At 34.5% G+C, this 17,973-nt stretch overlaps 1 protein-coding gene across 2 annotated transcripts; it reads left to right on the top strand.

The window, feature by feature from the left end:
- The first annotated feature begins 6,871 nt into the window (after positions 1-6,871).
- LOC105776843 (uncharacterized) lies at positions 6,872-11,794 on the top strand. Of its 2 annotated transcripts, none has more exons than XM_012599781.2 (9): positions 6,872-7,145; positions 7,311-7,357; positions 7,591-8,847; positions 9,635-9,723; positions 10,035-10,137; positions 10,221-10,325; positions 10,641-10,761; positions 11,022-11,198; positions 11,374-11,794. In XM_012599781.2, exons 1-9 carry the CDS (start codon positions 6,983-6,985, stop codon positions 11,526-11,528), a joined length of 2,217 nt encoding a protein of 738 aa, XP_012455235.1. In that variant the 5' UTR covers positions 6,872-6,982; the 3' UTR covers positions 11,529-11,794. The 2 variants fall into 2 exon arrangements, with proteins under 2 accessions (XP_012455235.1, XP_012455234.1); XM_012599780.2 differs by having other exon boundaries at positions 7,585-8,847.
- The last annotated feature ends 6,179 nt before the right edge of the window (positions 11,795-17,973 follow it).

Below are 17,973 nucleotides of genomic sequence, written 5' to 3'. Positions count from 1 at the left end.
GTTATGCAATAGGCCAATTTTGGCCTGGGCCTATCCAGAATAAACCAAATAAAAACTCAAAAAAAATAAAAAAAAATAAAAGTCCAAATAACAATTACAAATCAGCCCAAATAATTAAAACCCAAAATCAATAAATAACCCAAACCCAAAACAGGCCCAGCTAAACCCAAATCACTAACCCTATCCCAATACAAAAGAAAAAACAAAAAACCCTAAGTAGAAAAAAAAAGGCAGCCACCCCCAACAGTAGCCAAACGGCAGCTGCCGCACACCGCCCTTCCATCGCCTTCTCTGCATGTGCTGCCACGTGTGTACCTGCAGAATGGACTAGGAGAGTCCAAGAACAACACAAATAGTGTAAAAGTAGAAAAAATAGGAAATTTCGGGCTATAAAAAAGCCCCGAATTTATGTATTTCAAGACACGAATGAATCAAAGAAAAGTGGAAAAAAAATCAATTCAAGTATAGATCTTTTTCAAAGGTAGTTGTTTTCTCGGCCTATTTGTTTATTTATTTATTTTTATTTTTTATTTTCTTATTTTGTTTCTTTTATTTTGAAAGCAAACAAAAACAAAAAAGATAAAAATCGTACATTTTTCGTAGAGGAGGTGCCGATTCCGATGAAAATCGGTATTTTTGGAGTCCGGGAGTCGAAAAAACAAAAAAATGGGTTTTTGATTTTTCGGCCACCGTGTATGGCGTTGCCGTCGCCGGCAACCGGCGGTCGCCACGGTGGTCCGACACCGGAGCTTTGGCTGGAAGGAGAGAAAAGGGAAGAGAGTTGAGAGGTTTTTTTGAAGTTTTTTAAAAAATGGTGGGCTAAATGAGCTTCTAAGTAAAATTTTGAGTTTTATAGGGTGACCAAAACGATGCCGTTTTGGTGGGATTCATAATGCTCAAAACGACGTCGTTTCAAGCTTGCCTGTATGTGACCCGACCCGGCCAAAGGGAATCCGCGTGCTTTTTAAATAAATGATATATTTGTGCGCGCGGCCCTTCCACCATTGCAACGCGCTGCAATTTAGTCAACTTCGTTTTTTTTCCTTTTAAATTTTGCCCGATAATCTTATATTCATTTCATTCTTGTCCCTTGAGAACGACGCGCATAAGGACAGGGGATTTTTTCCCATTTAGTCCCTGTTTTGTTCCAATACACATTATTTTGACCCTTGTTGGCTCATTTTCTTTTTTTCAAATTTGTGCCCTGAATTCCATTTTGATTTCCATTCAACCCTCAATCTGTTTAATTTCAATTTTTGTTTTTGAACCTTTTTTTTGTTCGTTTTACTTAATATTTTATTTATTTATTTAACTTCAATTTTAATCAAATTTATATTAGTTTCTATTTATTTATTTACTTAATATTTTCTTAGTTAATTTGTTCATTTTAATTTTTACCCTTCTTAATGTCATTTTTATTTTCATTACCTATTCAGTTATTATTTTTTATGAATATTTAACTTCAATTTTCAATCAAATTTATATTAGTTTTATATATGTTTATCTACATAGTATTTTATTTTTAGAATACTTGTTTTTATATTCTTGCCTTCATTAATGTCGTTTTTGCTTCATTATTTACTTATTGGTTACTCTGCTATGTTTCCTTAAAACTTAGATTATTATAATGGCTATTATCATTACTGTTATAGTTATTTTCATTATCAATATTTATATTATTGTTCCTCGTTATGAATCGGTAGTATTGCCATTAACATGCCGTTTATTTCTAGTATACCCTTATTTTATGTATTAGTATTTTTTTTTTAAAAATAAGGCAATATTTCGTATTTCAGATATTCGGAAAAATTCGTGTCCTAACTTATAAGGTTTCGGTTTTCTCGTTGAACCAAAATGACCCAATTTGTTAGTTTTTAAAATAAAATTAAAAGCAAGCCCTATGTCACCTTTGGAACTTCGAGGAATTGTGCCCTAACTTACAGGGTTTTCAATTTTCTCATTGAACTAAGATGACCAAACATTTTCAGATTTCAAAAATACGAAATTTTATTTTTTTTAGGGTTAGTTTATTCTCAAGGATTCAAATGTCGTATCCTAACTTACGGGATACGGCACTTTGTCGCCTTGAGATGATATACCTTTTCACATTCATTCAATTTTTTTTCCCTTCAAGCATTGTTTTAAGAATTGGCATCAATAAAAAAGGATCATATTTTTAAATTTCTTCTCGAATTTTCAATCATTCGACCTTAAGACATTAAATAATTAATTTGGTACCAATTTTGGGCGTTACAAGGGTGCTAATCCTTCCTCGTACGTAATTGACTCCCGAACCTATTTTTCTAAAACTCGTAGACCAAAATCGTTTTTAGGTGATCCAATCACACTTCAATAAAAGATTGGTGGCGACTCCAACTTTCATTTTTTAAGTCGACAAATAATTTTTGTTCTAAAAAAATGGTTTCGACAGGTTATATATGCATGACTTGTAGACTTTGATATAAGTAAAAACTTGAGTTCAAATAGATAAAGAACTAAAAGCTGGTTAGATGAGTATATGACTTCTGTAGTTTGTAGCATCATTCAAAATAATAGAATTCATAGCCCGACTAAAGGGCAAATGATATATTCTCATCGGCATTACATGGTAGATGAAAAGTAAATGTGGCCACAGGTAATTTGTCTTTGTGATAAATGGCTTGATTACTATTGGACAGTAATTGACTTTTCATGAAGATATAATGGTTACCATGAGATAAAATAGAATCATATTGGGAGAAAAAATTTATTCCAAAAAGATTAAGAATGTCCTATGAGCGTAACACATTTATAATAAGGTCACTAAATAAACACTAGATTAAGTAGCTTTCGTAATGATATGTAATTAGGGAGAGCTTAGTCATGATACTATAGTGAAATGGGTTCGTGGCTAAATAAGTTTATAATTAATAGGCGAAATGTTGAAACTTAATTATAAATTATTTGAGCACTAATTATATCTGTCTCATTGGTCCCTCTATTAGCTTGTTAAAACTAGAAATAAATTGCATGTAGAACTAAATGAATAGAAATAAATGAAAATGGTGAAGTTAGAGAAATGGGTTGCATTCACAAATGATTGTGTTTTCTCACTAAGTATAGAAATGACTTGAGAATTAATTTAAGGTTTTAAATTATTATTTAATTAATTATAATTAAATAATTGAAGTTTGGAATGGAATTAAATTAATTAATTATCATGAATCCGTTGAATATAGAAATTAAATATATTTTCTTATAGATTCTTCTATGGTAAAATTGTCATGACTTTAACGGAACTAGAATTGGGTTGAAAAATTATTTAATTGGGAAATTAATTTAGCTAGTTTAAATGAATAAAATTTATTTTGGGAAATAGAAAACAAGTATTAGGTTGAATTAAATTATAAAATGTTAGATTAAAAGTTTAGTAAGTACATATAATTTGACCCAATACAAGAAAGACCTAAATCCCTTATCATTATAGAGAGGGTGACAACCTTATTAATATTTACTAGGTGTGCCACCCATTAATCTCCTAGTTAGACTAAGGGAGTATTTTTATTACATAAATATTATCTATGTAACCCTTATTCACCAAGATTCTCCTATTTTTCCCTATAGATATATGACACTAATAGAGCTAATTACAAACAAGTTTCATATATTGTTATTCTATCAGAAAGTTTGTTATTCTACCAGAAAGTAGTGAGAATTTATTTTCTACAAATAAATTCTATTTTCTGGAAATTACAATTTCTACCAGATTCTATTTGAGATAATTATTTTCCTACTGAAAGTGATTAAATCGTTTCTTGTTCTGTGTTTGGTTCGTGTTGCTTGAACCCACACTCGATGCAATTCGGGGTATGATGATAGTAAAGAAGGCTGTTCAATTGAAAGCACGAGTATTTTTTGGGAAAAAGATTATTGTTATAAATATCATAAACTGATTCAGTTTTCAAAAATTTTAAACTTTCGTTGTGACTGAAAACCGTTTTCTAATTTGGAATTTTCCAACAGGTAACACACTAATGGCAATGTTATTTTACAATCAAAATTATAAGTTGCTTTCGTGATGTTATATAATAAGAGAGAGTTCAATTATGATACTTTTAGTGGATTGTCTCCATGACTAAAGAATGTTGGAATTAGCAAACGAATAGTCGCAACTTAATTACAAATTATTTGAGTTCTAATTATATATGCTTCATCGGTCTCTCTGCTAGCTCAACACAACCCTATATAGATTGCATTAGAATTGATGCATTGAATGAATGAAAAGGACAAATAGATAAATAAATTGCATCTATCTATATAGAATGATTTTCTTATGAGGAACAAGTGATGACTTAGTGATTAATTTAATTTCTTTGAATTATGATTGAATTTATTATAGTTAAATAATTGAAGTAAGTAAAAATTAAATTAAGCGGACATTGTAGCTTTACTGAAACGAGACAATTAAATTTTATTTTTGCATAGATTCTAGTTTGGTAAGGTCATATGACTTCAACAGAATTCAAATTGGATTGAAAACATAATTTAATTGAGTGAATTGATTAAATAAATAATATTTTAAGAATAAAAAATAGGGTATTAGGTTGAATAAATTATATGAGTTGATTTAAGGATTATATACATATAATTGTACCCAATATATGAATGAGCCCAATAAACCCATTTAAATTGGGATAGGTGGCAGCACCAGGGTTATTAGAAGGGGTGTGCCATTTCCCACCATGTAGTCTCAATGGCACTGTATGTGTTTTCTATTAAAATATTTTTAATGTTTCTCCTCTTGTTCAAGTAAAACTCTTGTGAATTTGCCCTATAAATACAGCCTATGGACTAAGTCAAAATACATCATATTAAGTGTAGTCACTCTGTCAAAAACTAGTGAGATTTATAGCTCCCAAATAAATTCCATTTTCGTGATAACCCGAGTTAGATTTCTTACCCATAAAAGAGAATTAATTCTCTCCACTGGAAGATTAAAAGGTTTTCATCGTGTGATGGGTTCGTGAATTAGAGCCCACTTTAGGCAAACCGAGAGTTTGAGAATAGAGAAAAGTATATCATATCGATTGAAAGCCAGGAAACGACCAGAACCGCTAAACATAGGTAATATTTTGGTAAAATTTATTATTATAAATAACACAAAGGTTCAATTTTAGGGAAAAAAATAATTTTCTATTGTATAAACAAACACATTTTCTCAACCAATTTTTCCAACACATTATGCATCTTTATGCGAGATTTCATTTGAGTATCCAGTCCTCCTAAAGGAGTGAAGTCCTCAAGGTTTTCGTTAGTTTCAATTTTAGATGATGAAAAATTCTTCAATCTAGTTCTTTTGCATTTAGGGGAAATTGGAAACATTTACTCCTTCCTTTCACCATATTTTTTCTAAAGCATATTTTGAAAAAGCTGCTCTGAAAAAATACAAACTACTAACATTAAGCATGTGCTCAGTAATCGATGGGGTCATAAAAAAGAACTTATATAGGTATATTTTGAAAAGATTTCTCACTTGTGTATGACAAACTTATATATATAAAAATTGCGTATGACACATTTTTAAGAACTTCAATTAACATGACATTGTTGGTTGGAAGAAATTTTTTTTTTGGTAAAAGAAAGGAGCAAGCTTTTATGAATCTACTAACTTAAAGTTCCATACATAACTTTCCTTTGGGCATCATCTAAAAGTAGAAGATTTAAACAATCAAGTGTATTAGAGCAAATACAAAATAAGTCATCAAAATAGACAACATTCGAGGGAGAAGAAGGTTGAAAATTATTCTCCAATCGTGCTAATGCATTCTCACATTTGTTCCTTTCACGAAAGACATGCTTTAAGTAGCTAGAACTTATAGGATGGAGGAGCATTCTGCACTCATCAATCAAGGGCGATAAAAAAGTTATATTAGAAGTATTTTTCATAAAATGATTCACAGTAATAGAACCAACTCTGATCTCAAGATTCAAAATATTTAACTATTAAGCTAAGGTAAGACCAATCTCTAAGAGCCCATAATTATGCTTCTACACTAGTTTCTCTAGGGATGTGATGGAAAACCCCAACAACCTAATTGCCATCATGGTTTCGAATAAGCACACCTAAACCTGTTTTACCCGGATTTTCCAAAGTTGAACAATTCATGTTAAGTTTAAACCATCCACACTGAGGAAATTTTCAAAAGACAAATGAAATTAGGGAGGCTTTTTCTTTAAAAGAAAGAAAAAAAAGCCACAAATTTACTAACACTCAAAAAGACTCTTTGTACGAATCTCCCTATTGTCTTATTGTGACAAAAAATCAATATGTTCTGATATAAACAGATTTCAAAATAAATAAGATAGGTCAAGGGATCCCTAGGGACTTTTGACCCAAGCTTTAGATAAGATATTAACCTCAAGCTAGTCGTCCCAATTTTCCTAATGCAAAGGCATGCGTTGGAAGTAATTATAGATAGAATCCCACAATTGTTTAGAAGTAAATGTTGAATACTCTTGGTTATTAGAGGAAAGGGGGCAGAGATCCAATATATCCATACCCCGACGGACCATAAATTATTTAGTAGGGAGGGCTTGTAACCCATACTTCGAGAGAAAAAGTTTAATTTTTTGAGGTAATTTGGCTTTCCATATCAAATCCCACAAACTTTTACCCCAAAGCCAAAGAATATGCAGTAACAAGAGGAAATCGGCACTCAGGTTGTGTTTGGACTAAGTTGGGGAGAAGATGTGAATAAGGGGCTTATTAATCCATTCCGTCTTTGTAACTACGCACATCCCGCGGGGGTTTGGAGGAATAAACAAAGATAACAAGGGTGTTAGAGTAATTGCAGAGTCTCTAAATCTAAATTCGGTCAATATGCGGTAGATTCTCTCTCTACCTTTCCTCAATAATAAGCCCCGTAGGCTGAAAACTCAAACGCAATCACCGAACACCACACTCCCCATTCCCCAATCCCCAAACCCAGCTTTGAAGATTTTCATGTCCATCTTGCCCTCACAAGTTCAAGGTTCCACAGCGTCGTCTTCCCAATCTCTCCCTCTAAACCCTAATCCCAATCATGGCAACCTCCAATCCTCTCCTCCCATCTCCTTTGGATCTCTCCACGTCTCTGATCCTCTCCCTCTCTCCGCTTCCCCTCCAGGTATTCCCCCTTCCTTATTTATCCCTTCTTGGTTTCTTTGACTTCTTTCTCTAATCCTAATCTGGGTTTCTTGTTTTCTGTCATTTTAGTGCTGTCCTAGGTCGTAATTAAAGTGTTTTTTTTCCCTTTTTATTAAAACCTAAAAATTACATTTTTTTATGGCAGGCCCCTTGGCTTCCGATGCACACGGTTCAGCTGGATCCTCCAAAGAGGTAAGTTTCATACTAATGCTCGTGGATCCCATTTTGTTTACCCCTCCTGAATTCTGTTATTTTAACGAAAAGATAGGGTTAAATGATAAAACTTTACAACTGTTTTGTATGCGTCCTTGTCAACTATTAGGGAACTCAAACATTGGAATGGAAGATTCAGATGTTTAAGGCGTAAAAGTTTATCCATTCATTGCTAATAAGTTCAAATTATCCTTCTTTTCTGTTAGGATCAGTTGAGTGAAGTTGACACGCCAAATGTTAAGACAACTTCACTACACAGAAACAGGGGAAAAAATTCCCATTCTAGAAGGAAAATATCCGAAGATGTGGTTTCTATTCGAAATCATCAAGGCACGATGGCTCATGGAAGTGCCATGCATTCAGCAGGGAGAAGAACGCAAATGATGAATGGTAACCACTTGCTGAATTTTCATTATGACCCTATTGCTCGCTCTCGTCCACAGCCACGGGGACCTCCTCCAAGAAGGCAGCGGAAGATAAAACCTTATAACAAAGATTTGTTCCTTCAGGCAAATTTCAAGTTTGTTGTGTTGGATACTGGAAATTACATGCCTGAATCGATGGATCCGGATAAGATGTTATTATGGGAGGATATTATTTGTGTGAGGTATTCTACCCCATTTCCAGTGCAGTGTCCAATTTGTTTGGAACATCCTCAATGCCCGCAAATAACCTCATGTGGTCATATTTTTTGCTTCCCGTGTATTCTGCAATACTTGTTAATGGGTGAGGAGGATCAGAAACGTGAGTGCTTCAAAAGATGCCCCTTATGTTTTGTAATGGTATCCCAGAAGGATCTGTACACCATCTATATTGAGGATGTTAGACAACATTGTCTAGGTGATACTATAGAGTTTATGCTTCTAACGCGACAAAAAGATTCATTTGTTCCATCTCGGAAAAGTAAAATAGAGATGAGCTCCGTGCAGTCTGGTGAGAAGGACATATGTGACCCCTTTTCGAAGTTCACATTTACTTCAGATGTTGATCTTTCTGTCAGACAAGCTATGTCAGATTTAGATGGCTGGTTGGCTAGGGCAGATTCAGGGCTTGTTGATGATTTAGAAAAGCTTCCATATGTTTGTGCCGCAATGGAACAATTAGAACAGAGGAAGAAGTATTGGAATGAGCACCGAGCCACTGATAGCTATAAAGCTTGTATAAACACTGTTTCTAAGGTGGAGTCTGATAGACAAACTTCAAGTGCTTCCAAAGGTAATGGTGATACACATAGTTTCGGAGGGAGGGCACTTCCTTCTGGGGCTGATGAGCACAATGAGTGTCTCCATAGCTTAAGAGCAGACATTTCAAATGGAGGGAATGGTTTGGATCAAAGTGTTGTTTTAGTTGAATCTCTAGATGCTGAAGACACTTTTTTATCTTCATCATGTGAAGAAAGCAAGAATTTGCAAGAGTGCTTAGGGGGCTCTAAAGATGCAAAGGAAAATGACTCTTACAGTTTTTACCAGGTGACTATAATTTAAGATGGTAGTTTGAATTCTATATTTCTCCATTCTTATTGCAATTTCATTTATTTTGGGAAAGGAAAGGGCTGTTTTAATTGTGAATCAGTTTATAGGTAAAAATTCTCAGTACTTGTTGCCTTTGTGTTTGCTGATATTGGTTATCATGAATGATGGTATAACTTGTCAGCAGGGGCTAAGTTAGAAACATTGGTAATTTTTTTAAAATACCACAATTTATGTTGCATGTGTAAGTTGTTAATACAAATTAAAGTTTAAATGTTAAAAATCTGTAATATTTTCTTTCAAAAAAAAAAAAAAGAAGAAGAAGAAAAACTGTAATATTTGGAAGTAATTAAAATACACATAGAACAATTTCATATTATAAGAGAAAAATATAATACTTCATACATGAAAAAGTAAAATGTAAAATTTGTTTTAGATATTGTTCTTATTTAATTTTTTTCATATGTTTTTCCCTATTGAAAATATAACGAAAAATATCAGCACAATATGTAAATGTATCAATTTGATTGATTTAAAAGGTACTAAAGAAAATTAAGCTAATAAAATAAATAAATTATAAATTCTATTAAAGGGAAGTCAAAATAAAAATTGAGGGTGCCGGACATAATTTTACCCTCTCTTCTGGTAATAAAATTAGAAGATATAAGGGATAGAAAGAAATTAATAAGAATTTAGTCAGGGGCCAATGAACCTTACCTGTTAGCCCCTCTCTAGATTTGCCACTGGTCCTATGTGTTAAATATTTACGCTTTGTAGTTTCTTTCAGGCAGTGGACGGGCAGCACATCATTCTCCATCCTTTAAATGTGAAGTGTCTCCTACACCATTACGGAAGCTATGATTCACTTCCGCACAGGTTTGAGGAAACCTTGATTTATCAACCACCATGTGTATTAAGACATTGGATAATGAAATTTAAATATGTAGGAATCTTTGACTGGGAAAATTGAAAGAAAAAGAAGAGCATTTGAAAAAATACTAAATCTTGGTGTCATTTTTTCTTGTGTATTGCATGCTAATAAAGGTTGTATAGCTGTTGGAATTTCCTTGTCATGCGTGTATATATTTCTTTCCAAATGGTTAAAAAGAAGTGCATTATGACATTTTCTTTTTGATTGCCAGTGTGTTTCAATTTTGTCTTTTTAACTATAACTTCTGAATTTTCAGAGTAAGTGGTAGGATTTTAGAGTTGGAAACTATCACTCAATCTGAGGCAGTTAGGAGGCGTTATCGTTACTTGAGTCATTTTTCCTTAACAACAACTTTTCAGGTATGGTTTTATATCAGCATGATTGGTTATCACTTCCAGATCTTGCTTTGTTTATCATTTTTAAAAGTAGCCTTCTATTTCAGCTTTGTGAAATTGATTTGAGTGGTGTTCTTCCTCCTGATGCTCTGCATCCATTTATGGATGAGATAAAGAAGCGTGAAAAACAGAGGAAGCAGCTGGCTAGAAAGGTACCATTTTATGCATGCTTCATTTAATACACTTTCAACGTGCAAGGTTTAATTTTATTGGCTGGAATCAAAGTCTTCTATTATGTGACTGAGTTTAAATCTGCAACATTAATTCACTTCATTACGGTGTTTAAAGTTGTTTAAGTTTGGAGTCAAAAGGGAGCTTTTTAATTGTCAAAGGGCTATAACTATATTTGTCGCAAATTGTAGTTCAAGGTTTTTCTTTTAATTGTAATAATAATTATTAATTTTTTAGAAGGTGTAACTTGAATTTGTACATGCTTTTAGATTCAGATATTTTATTCTTATTTATAGGAGCAAAAGGAGAAAATCAAGGCTGAAGTTGCTGCTGCAGTACAGTTTACACCTATGATATCTAATTTCGGGCACTGCTCTTACAATGATTCCCCCACATTCTCTATGGATGACTTCGAAGGTAATACTGTGTTTAATTAATTACAATATCTTGCAGTTGGTCCTATTAGGATCCGTTGCATTTTATTGTGGGATCTTTGGTCATGTTTGGTCCATCTGGACTCAATAACATTTTGAGGAACTAGTATGCAATGGTTTTCGGTGGGATCTAAATTTGCTATGTAAAGGTTGTTGTAACCAAGTTCATTCTTTGCTACTTAAAACTTTTCAACGCATGAATATATCATTACTGTATATAATGATTTTGGTCTCCTTTGTCAGCCCTTGGAAGTTCTACTGTGATATCATCAAGTCCCCCAGTTACTGGGGAGAGGAAACTGTTTTCAAATGTCACGAGGCTTGGTTTTGCTGCTGCACATGATTCTCCTTCGTTGAAAATTGAGGAAGGAAATGGTATGCATAACAATGAGGGGGCAGCCGATTCCACTGGTGCAGCTGGTAATTCTCTGATGCTGATATTTAATATCATTTGTGCTGCTTGATATTCTAGACAAGGATATGATCAAAGTGTCCTGTTTCTCCAGTTGTGCATATGATGTGTTTGTTTTAGTAATCGGTTCTTAAATACCTAATCCCTCCCTGGATTAACCTGCTCGCTTTTGTGTTTTTTCAGGCTCTAGAAGTTCAGGCACACAATCATTTGCCAATGTGATATCTAGAGCAAAGGCTCCTGAAAATTTACAGACGCCTAAGATGAATGAGATAGGAAAGAAAGGAAAGAAAGGAGGGCGGGTCCTTTTGTCCACAGCTGGTGGTCGACGCTATTGACATTTGGGCCTGTACTCTACTCCCAACTCTGTTTAGCCATCATAATCAAAGAAACTGAGCAACTTTTGTGTGTAGCCTTTAATATCTCATCTTTGTGAATTAACCTGACTGGCTTTAGGAGACATTGGAATAATAATATGTTAACTAGCATTACACCATTTCCTGTTATGTAAATCCATGATGCACTGGGTTCTTCTATTTCACGGAACTAGAGGGTACTGTAATTGGAGACTTCAATTGCATGTTCTAATTCTTCCTTCTCAGAATTTAAAGGTCAGGTAAATCCATGGTACACCTGTGAATTATTTACTGGTGTAGACTGTGAAAAGGCTTGCATTGCTGAAGTCCTTGTTTGACATCATGTTCCAAGTTTAAACCTGTCATGGGCATTTTAATAAGAAAGAGATCCAAGGACACACAATCCATGAGAATTCAAACTGATTATAGAGCCGTTTGAATGGTGGAAATGATAATGAGTAATAAAATCGAAAATATATGGGAAGAAGAGAGTAAAGTTTCCACAACATGACAACAGAACAATTGTATTACAGTGGTGCAATAAACAATACATGTCTTGAAGCCGGTGGTATTGCAGACAGGAAAACTAGTTGTAGAAGCTGAGGAGTTATTGACAGCTCGTTTGGTTGATGCTTGGTTTAGTGAACAAAGTTGTATACAGAAATTGTTTGTTAGGCCCCACATGGTTGCATATTAGCCTAATCTTTTCTCTCTCTCATCCACCTCAGCACGATCTTCATGTGCCCTCTTGCTTGTAAGTCCTCTCAATCCAACCTCCTGAACTCATAAACACATTTCTACTCCACTATGTAGAGCACAGGCAAGCAAAGCATGAAGAAGACAATAATGCATGGAATTCAGGACTTCGAAATTATGCAACAATAAAACTGCACTGCCCTTACTTCACTCTTGGGCTTGGCTTAATTAGACTTGGAAACAGCAAATATAGATACACAATGAATACACATTATAATCTACTCGTTCCCAAGTATCAACGACAGTGAGGGACCCATGCTCCTTGAGAATGTCAAAGATGACTCTGGTTATGGTCTGCGTTTGCTCTGGCGGCGTTTTCAATTCGATTGGCTTCATTTTCGGCTTGGGTTTCGTTGAAAAGTACCGAATCATACTCCCAAACATTTGTCTCCCTAAATTTGCAGTAATAGGGTAGATGAAAATGAGCTATATCGAGTTTAGTAATAGAGAGGACAAAAAGGAAAAAAAAGGCTTACCTCCTCTCACCCTACTATTGATGGCCGATAATTCAAATGACAAGAACCGAAAAATGATTAAAAAAAAAAAGATAGATGGGTTGAGCAACTAAAATTTAAAAAGATATTAATATCTGTAAAAAATAGAATGTCGGTAATAACAATATATCACAAAGAAAAGAGATATAAAAATAAAGAACACATAGAATTTTACGTGGAAACCCTTTTGAGAAAAAACCACGGGCAGAGGAGAAAAAAATTCACTATGTCGAATTCGAATCATTACAAGAGGAGTAGATTATGTCTATGGCCTCCAAGTTTGAGAGAATTTCTTTAAACACTGTTAAGTGTTCGTGCACAGATGCACCTTCCTCCAAACGATGAGTATAAAGACGCTACTTCATATGCAGCTAGCTGGTTAGATTTTTTGACATACATATTTGTTCCAACATCTTCCAAAATCTAACGGCGATCTTTTCCTTCATCACATCCTGCAAAATTTCGTTAGACAAATGCAGATGTAACTGTGTTAACGCCTTTCGATCCTTGCCTTCTTCTCTTCCTCCGTCAATGTTGAAGGCATCTTATCTACCCCTAGCAGAGCTTCCTTTAAGTCCATCTGTGTAAAAATTGCCTACATCTTTATCTGTCACAACGCGAATCTGGTGTTGCGATCCAACAGCTAAATTTCATACTTTAAATACGCCATTACCATGATTGAGATGAACAACCCGGAAGCTCGAATACCAATTTGTAAAAATAGAATATCGGTAATGACAATATATCACAAAAAAAGAGAAATAAAAATAAAGAGCACATAAATTTTTACGTGGAAACCCTTTTGGGAAAAAACCACGGGCAGAGGAGAAGAAAATTCACTATGTCGAATTCAAATCATTACAAGAGGAATAGACTATGTCTATTTATAGGCTTGTAAAACCATATTCTAATAGGAGTGTAGTAAGATTGAAACACCTTATTCTAATAAATATCAAATAGATGGAGTTTAATAAGGTTTAAAAAACCTTATTATAAAATAAAATAAAAGAAGTATAGTTCTATAGGGATTTTACTTTTATTTTATTTTACCATTGTATTTTATTTAAATAAGAATTCGGGTCACTTAATTCTAACAATCTCCACCTTGACACGAATTCTCAATGAACAAGTTCTTCATCGTGAACTCTCAGCGAACAAATTCTCTACCTCTTCCATAAAACCCTTTAAGGGTTTAACTTCAACAATGAACATCAATCAAGTCTAAGCAATGTTCAAACTTGATTATAGGAAGTGACTTAGTCATCATATTTGCAGGATTTTCATGAGAACTAATTTTGCTCACAACAATATCACCACGAGTAATAATATCACGAACAAAATGATACTGAACAAAATGATACCGAACATCAATGTGTTTTGTTCTCTCATGAAACATTTGATCTTTTGTAAGGAAGATGGCACTCTAACAGTCACAAAATACTCTATTGATTTGAAGGTCTTCATTGAGTTCACTAAAGAGTTCCTTCAACCAAATGGCTTCTTTACAAGCCTCAGTAATCGCCATGTACTCAGTTTCAGTGGTAGACAAAGCAACTGTAGTTTGCAAAGTGGCTTTCCAACTGATTGCACAACCTTCGATTGTAAAAACATAACCTGTGTGAGATTTTCTTCTATCAAGGTCTCCAGCAAAATCAACATCAACATACCCAATGACTCCATCTCTGGTTCTTCCAAACTGTAAGCAAACATCAGTAGTACCTTGTAAGTATTTTAAAATCCACTGAACTGCCTTCCAATGTTCTTTATCGGGATTCGCCATGTATCTGCTAACTGTACTGACTGCATATGATAAATCTGGACGTGAACAAACCATAGCATACATGAGAGATCCCACTGCACTAGAGTATGAAACATGTGACATATACTCAATCTCATCATCTGATTGTGGAGACAAAGCCGATGAAAGTCTGAAATGGGTCAAAAGGAGTACTAACAGCTTAGCATTCAGATATTGAATCAGAAAGAACTTTCTCAATGTACCCCTTTTGACTTAGGTACAATTTACTTGCTTTTCTATCTCTGAGAATCTCCATACCAAGTATCTTCTTTACTGATCCCAAATCTTTTATCTCAAATTCTTAACTTAGTTGGGCTTTGACCTTTCTTATCTCTCATTTATCTTTCATTGCTATCAATATGTCATCAACATAAAGGAGTAGATACATAAAAGAACCATCACTGTTTTTCTTAAAGTAAACACAACTGTCAAAACTACTTCTTTTGAAATCATGAGAAGTCATAAAGGAATCAAACCTCTTGTACCACTGTCTTGGTGACTGTTTCAAACCGTAAAAGGACTTTCTCAGCAAGCAAACATAGTCCTCTTTTTCTGAGACTGTAAAACCCTATGGTTGTTGCATGTAAATATCCTCCTCAAGTTCTTTATGCAAAAATACAGTTTTTACATCTAACTGCTCAAGCTCCAAATCATGTATGACCACAATACCAAGCAAAGATCAAATCGAATTATGCTTCACAACTGGGGAGAACATATCTGTGAAATCCACTCCTGGAATTTGACTGTAACCCTTTGCAACAAGTCTTGCTTTGTATCTGGGTTCTTCAACTTCTAGAGTCTCTTCTTTATTTTTAAACACTCATTTACAATGAACAACATTTTTACCTTCAGGAAGTTTCACAAGATCCAATGTTTTGTTTTTGTGGAGTGATTCTACCTTTTCTTGCATAATAAACATTCACTTTTCTTAGTCTTCACAGCTAACCACATCAGAATAATTAGATGGCTCTTGGTTTGTATCTATATCTTCAGCCACATTTAAAGCATAAGCAACTAGATCAGCCTCGGCATACTTCTTTAGAGGTTTAATTTCTCTTCTAGTGCTATTTTTGGTGATAAATTATTGTGGTAAAGAAGTAACTCTATTTTGTATTTTTATATTGGCTTGAGGAGTCAACTCTGTTGTAGATTCTGAATTAATCTGATGCTCCACCTGCTTTTGATTTTCTTTATTGGAAAAGTCTTTAAGAGATAAGTTAGGTAGCATAGCAGTTTCATCAAAAACAACATCTCTGCTAATCACAACTTTTCTATTTTTAGGACACCATAACTTATACCCTTTTACACCAGCTTTATAACCAAGAAAAACACATTTAATGAATCTTGGTTCTAATTTTTCATTATCAACATGAGCATACGCAGGACACCCAAAGATCTTTAAATCAGAATAGTCAACAGGATTACCAGACCATACCTCTTGTAGAGTCTTTTTCTCAATGGCAATGGATGGAGATCAGTTGATTAAAAAACATACAGTAGAGGCTGCTTCGGCCCAAAATGACTTTGGTAAGTTGGCATTTGACAACATACATCGAACCTTCTCCATAATCGTTCTATTCATTCGTTCTGCAACGTCGTTTTGCTGTGGAGTATAACGAACTGTCAAGTGTCTCATGATCTATTCTGACTTACACAGTTTATTAAATTCATCAGAATAGAACTCTAAGCCATTGTCTGTGTGGAGGTATTTTATTTGTTTTCCCGTTTGTTTTTCAATCATAATTTTTCAATACTTAAATGCAGAAAACACATCGCTTTTCTGCTTCAGGAAGAACGCCCACACTTTTCTGGAAAAATCATCAATAAAAGTTAGCATATAATTAGCTCCACCTCTCGAAGGCACTCTGGATGACCCCCATAGATCAGAATGAATATACTCTAACATTCCCTTCGTGTTATGGATTCCTCTGGTGAATCGAACTCTAATTTGCTTCTAAAAAACGTAGTGTTCACAGAACTTTAGTTTGCAAATTCCTTGCCCATCAAGAAGTCCTCTTTTGCTCAATTCTGCCATGCCATTCTCACTTATATGCCTTAGGCGCATATGCCAAAATTTAGTAATATCATCATCTAACAAGGAAGAGGATGCGACAACTGCATCACCAGTAACAGTAGAACCCTACAAAACATATAACTTGACAGTCTTTCTCTGTCATTTCATCATAATGAGGGAACCTTTAGAAATCTTCAAAACCCCACTTTCAGTTGAGTATTTGTACCCTTTTGAATCAAGAGTACTCAATGAAATTAAATTTCTCTTCAATTCTGGAACATGTCGTACGTCACTAAGTGTTCTGACGACTCCATCAAACATCTTAACTTTAATTGTTCCAACACCTACAATTCTACATAAGCATTATTACCCATCAAAACAACACCTTCAGACACTGTTTTGTAAGTTGTAAACCAATCCCGATTGGGATTCATGTGGAAGGTGCAGCCCAAATCAAGGATCCATTCATCGCTCACTTTAGAATTGTTGACAGAAGCGACTAGAAGTTCACCATCGCTGTAGTCTTCTACAATATCAGCTTTACCAGAATTTTCTGGTTGTTTTCTATTTTGATTCGCAGCCTCCCTTTTGATCTTATTCTGTAGCTTATAACACTTAGATTTAATGTGCCATTTCTTCTTGTAGAAGTTACAAGTTTTACCTCTGTTTGAAGACTTTGATCTACCCTTAGATTTACCGCGATGATTCCATTCATGTGTCCTTCCACGATCATTATCAGCATTCCGATCTTGTCTTCTACGAACAAAGAGACCCTCTCCCTGAGAGTCAGTTTTAACCACAAGATGTTTCATCTTATCATACGAGGTTAAAGAATCATAAACCTCATCAACTGTGAGAGACTTGCGGCTATATAAAATCGTATCTTTAAAGGTTGAATAAGACGTGGGCAACAAACAAAGTAGAATTAACCCTAGATCTTCCTTATCATACTGAACCTCTATGGCCTCCAAGTTTGAGAGAATTTCTTTAAACACTGTTAAGTGTTCGTGTACAGATGCACCTTCTTCCAAACGATGAGTATAAAGACGCTACTTTATACGCAGTTTGCTGGTTAGAGTTTTCGACATACATATTTGTTCCAACATCTTCTATAATCTAGCGGCAGTTTTCTCCTTCATCACATCCTGTAAAATTTCGTTAGACAAATGCAAATGTAACTGTATTAATGCCTTTCGATTCTTGAGCTTCTTCTCTTCCTCCGTCAATGTTGAAGGCATCTTATCTACCCCTAGCAGAGCTTCCTTTAAGTCCATCTGTGTAAGAACTATCTGCATCTTTATCTGCCACAACGCGAGTCTGGTGTTGCGATCCAACAGCGAAATTTTATACTTCAAAGACGCCATT

The sequence above is a fragment of the Gossypium raimondii genome, chromosome 10 (genome assembly GCF_025698545.1).
Source record: "Gossypium raimondii isolate GPD5lz chromosome 10, ASM2569854v1, whole genome shotgun sequence".
NCBI lineage: Eukaryota > Viridiplantae > Streptophyta > Magnoliopsida > Malvales > Malvaceae > Gossypium > Gossypium raimondii.
This window is presented reverse-complemented; position numbering and strand designations above follow the sequence as displayed.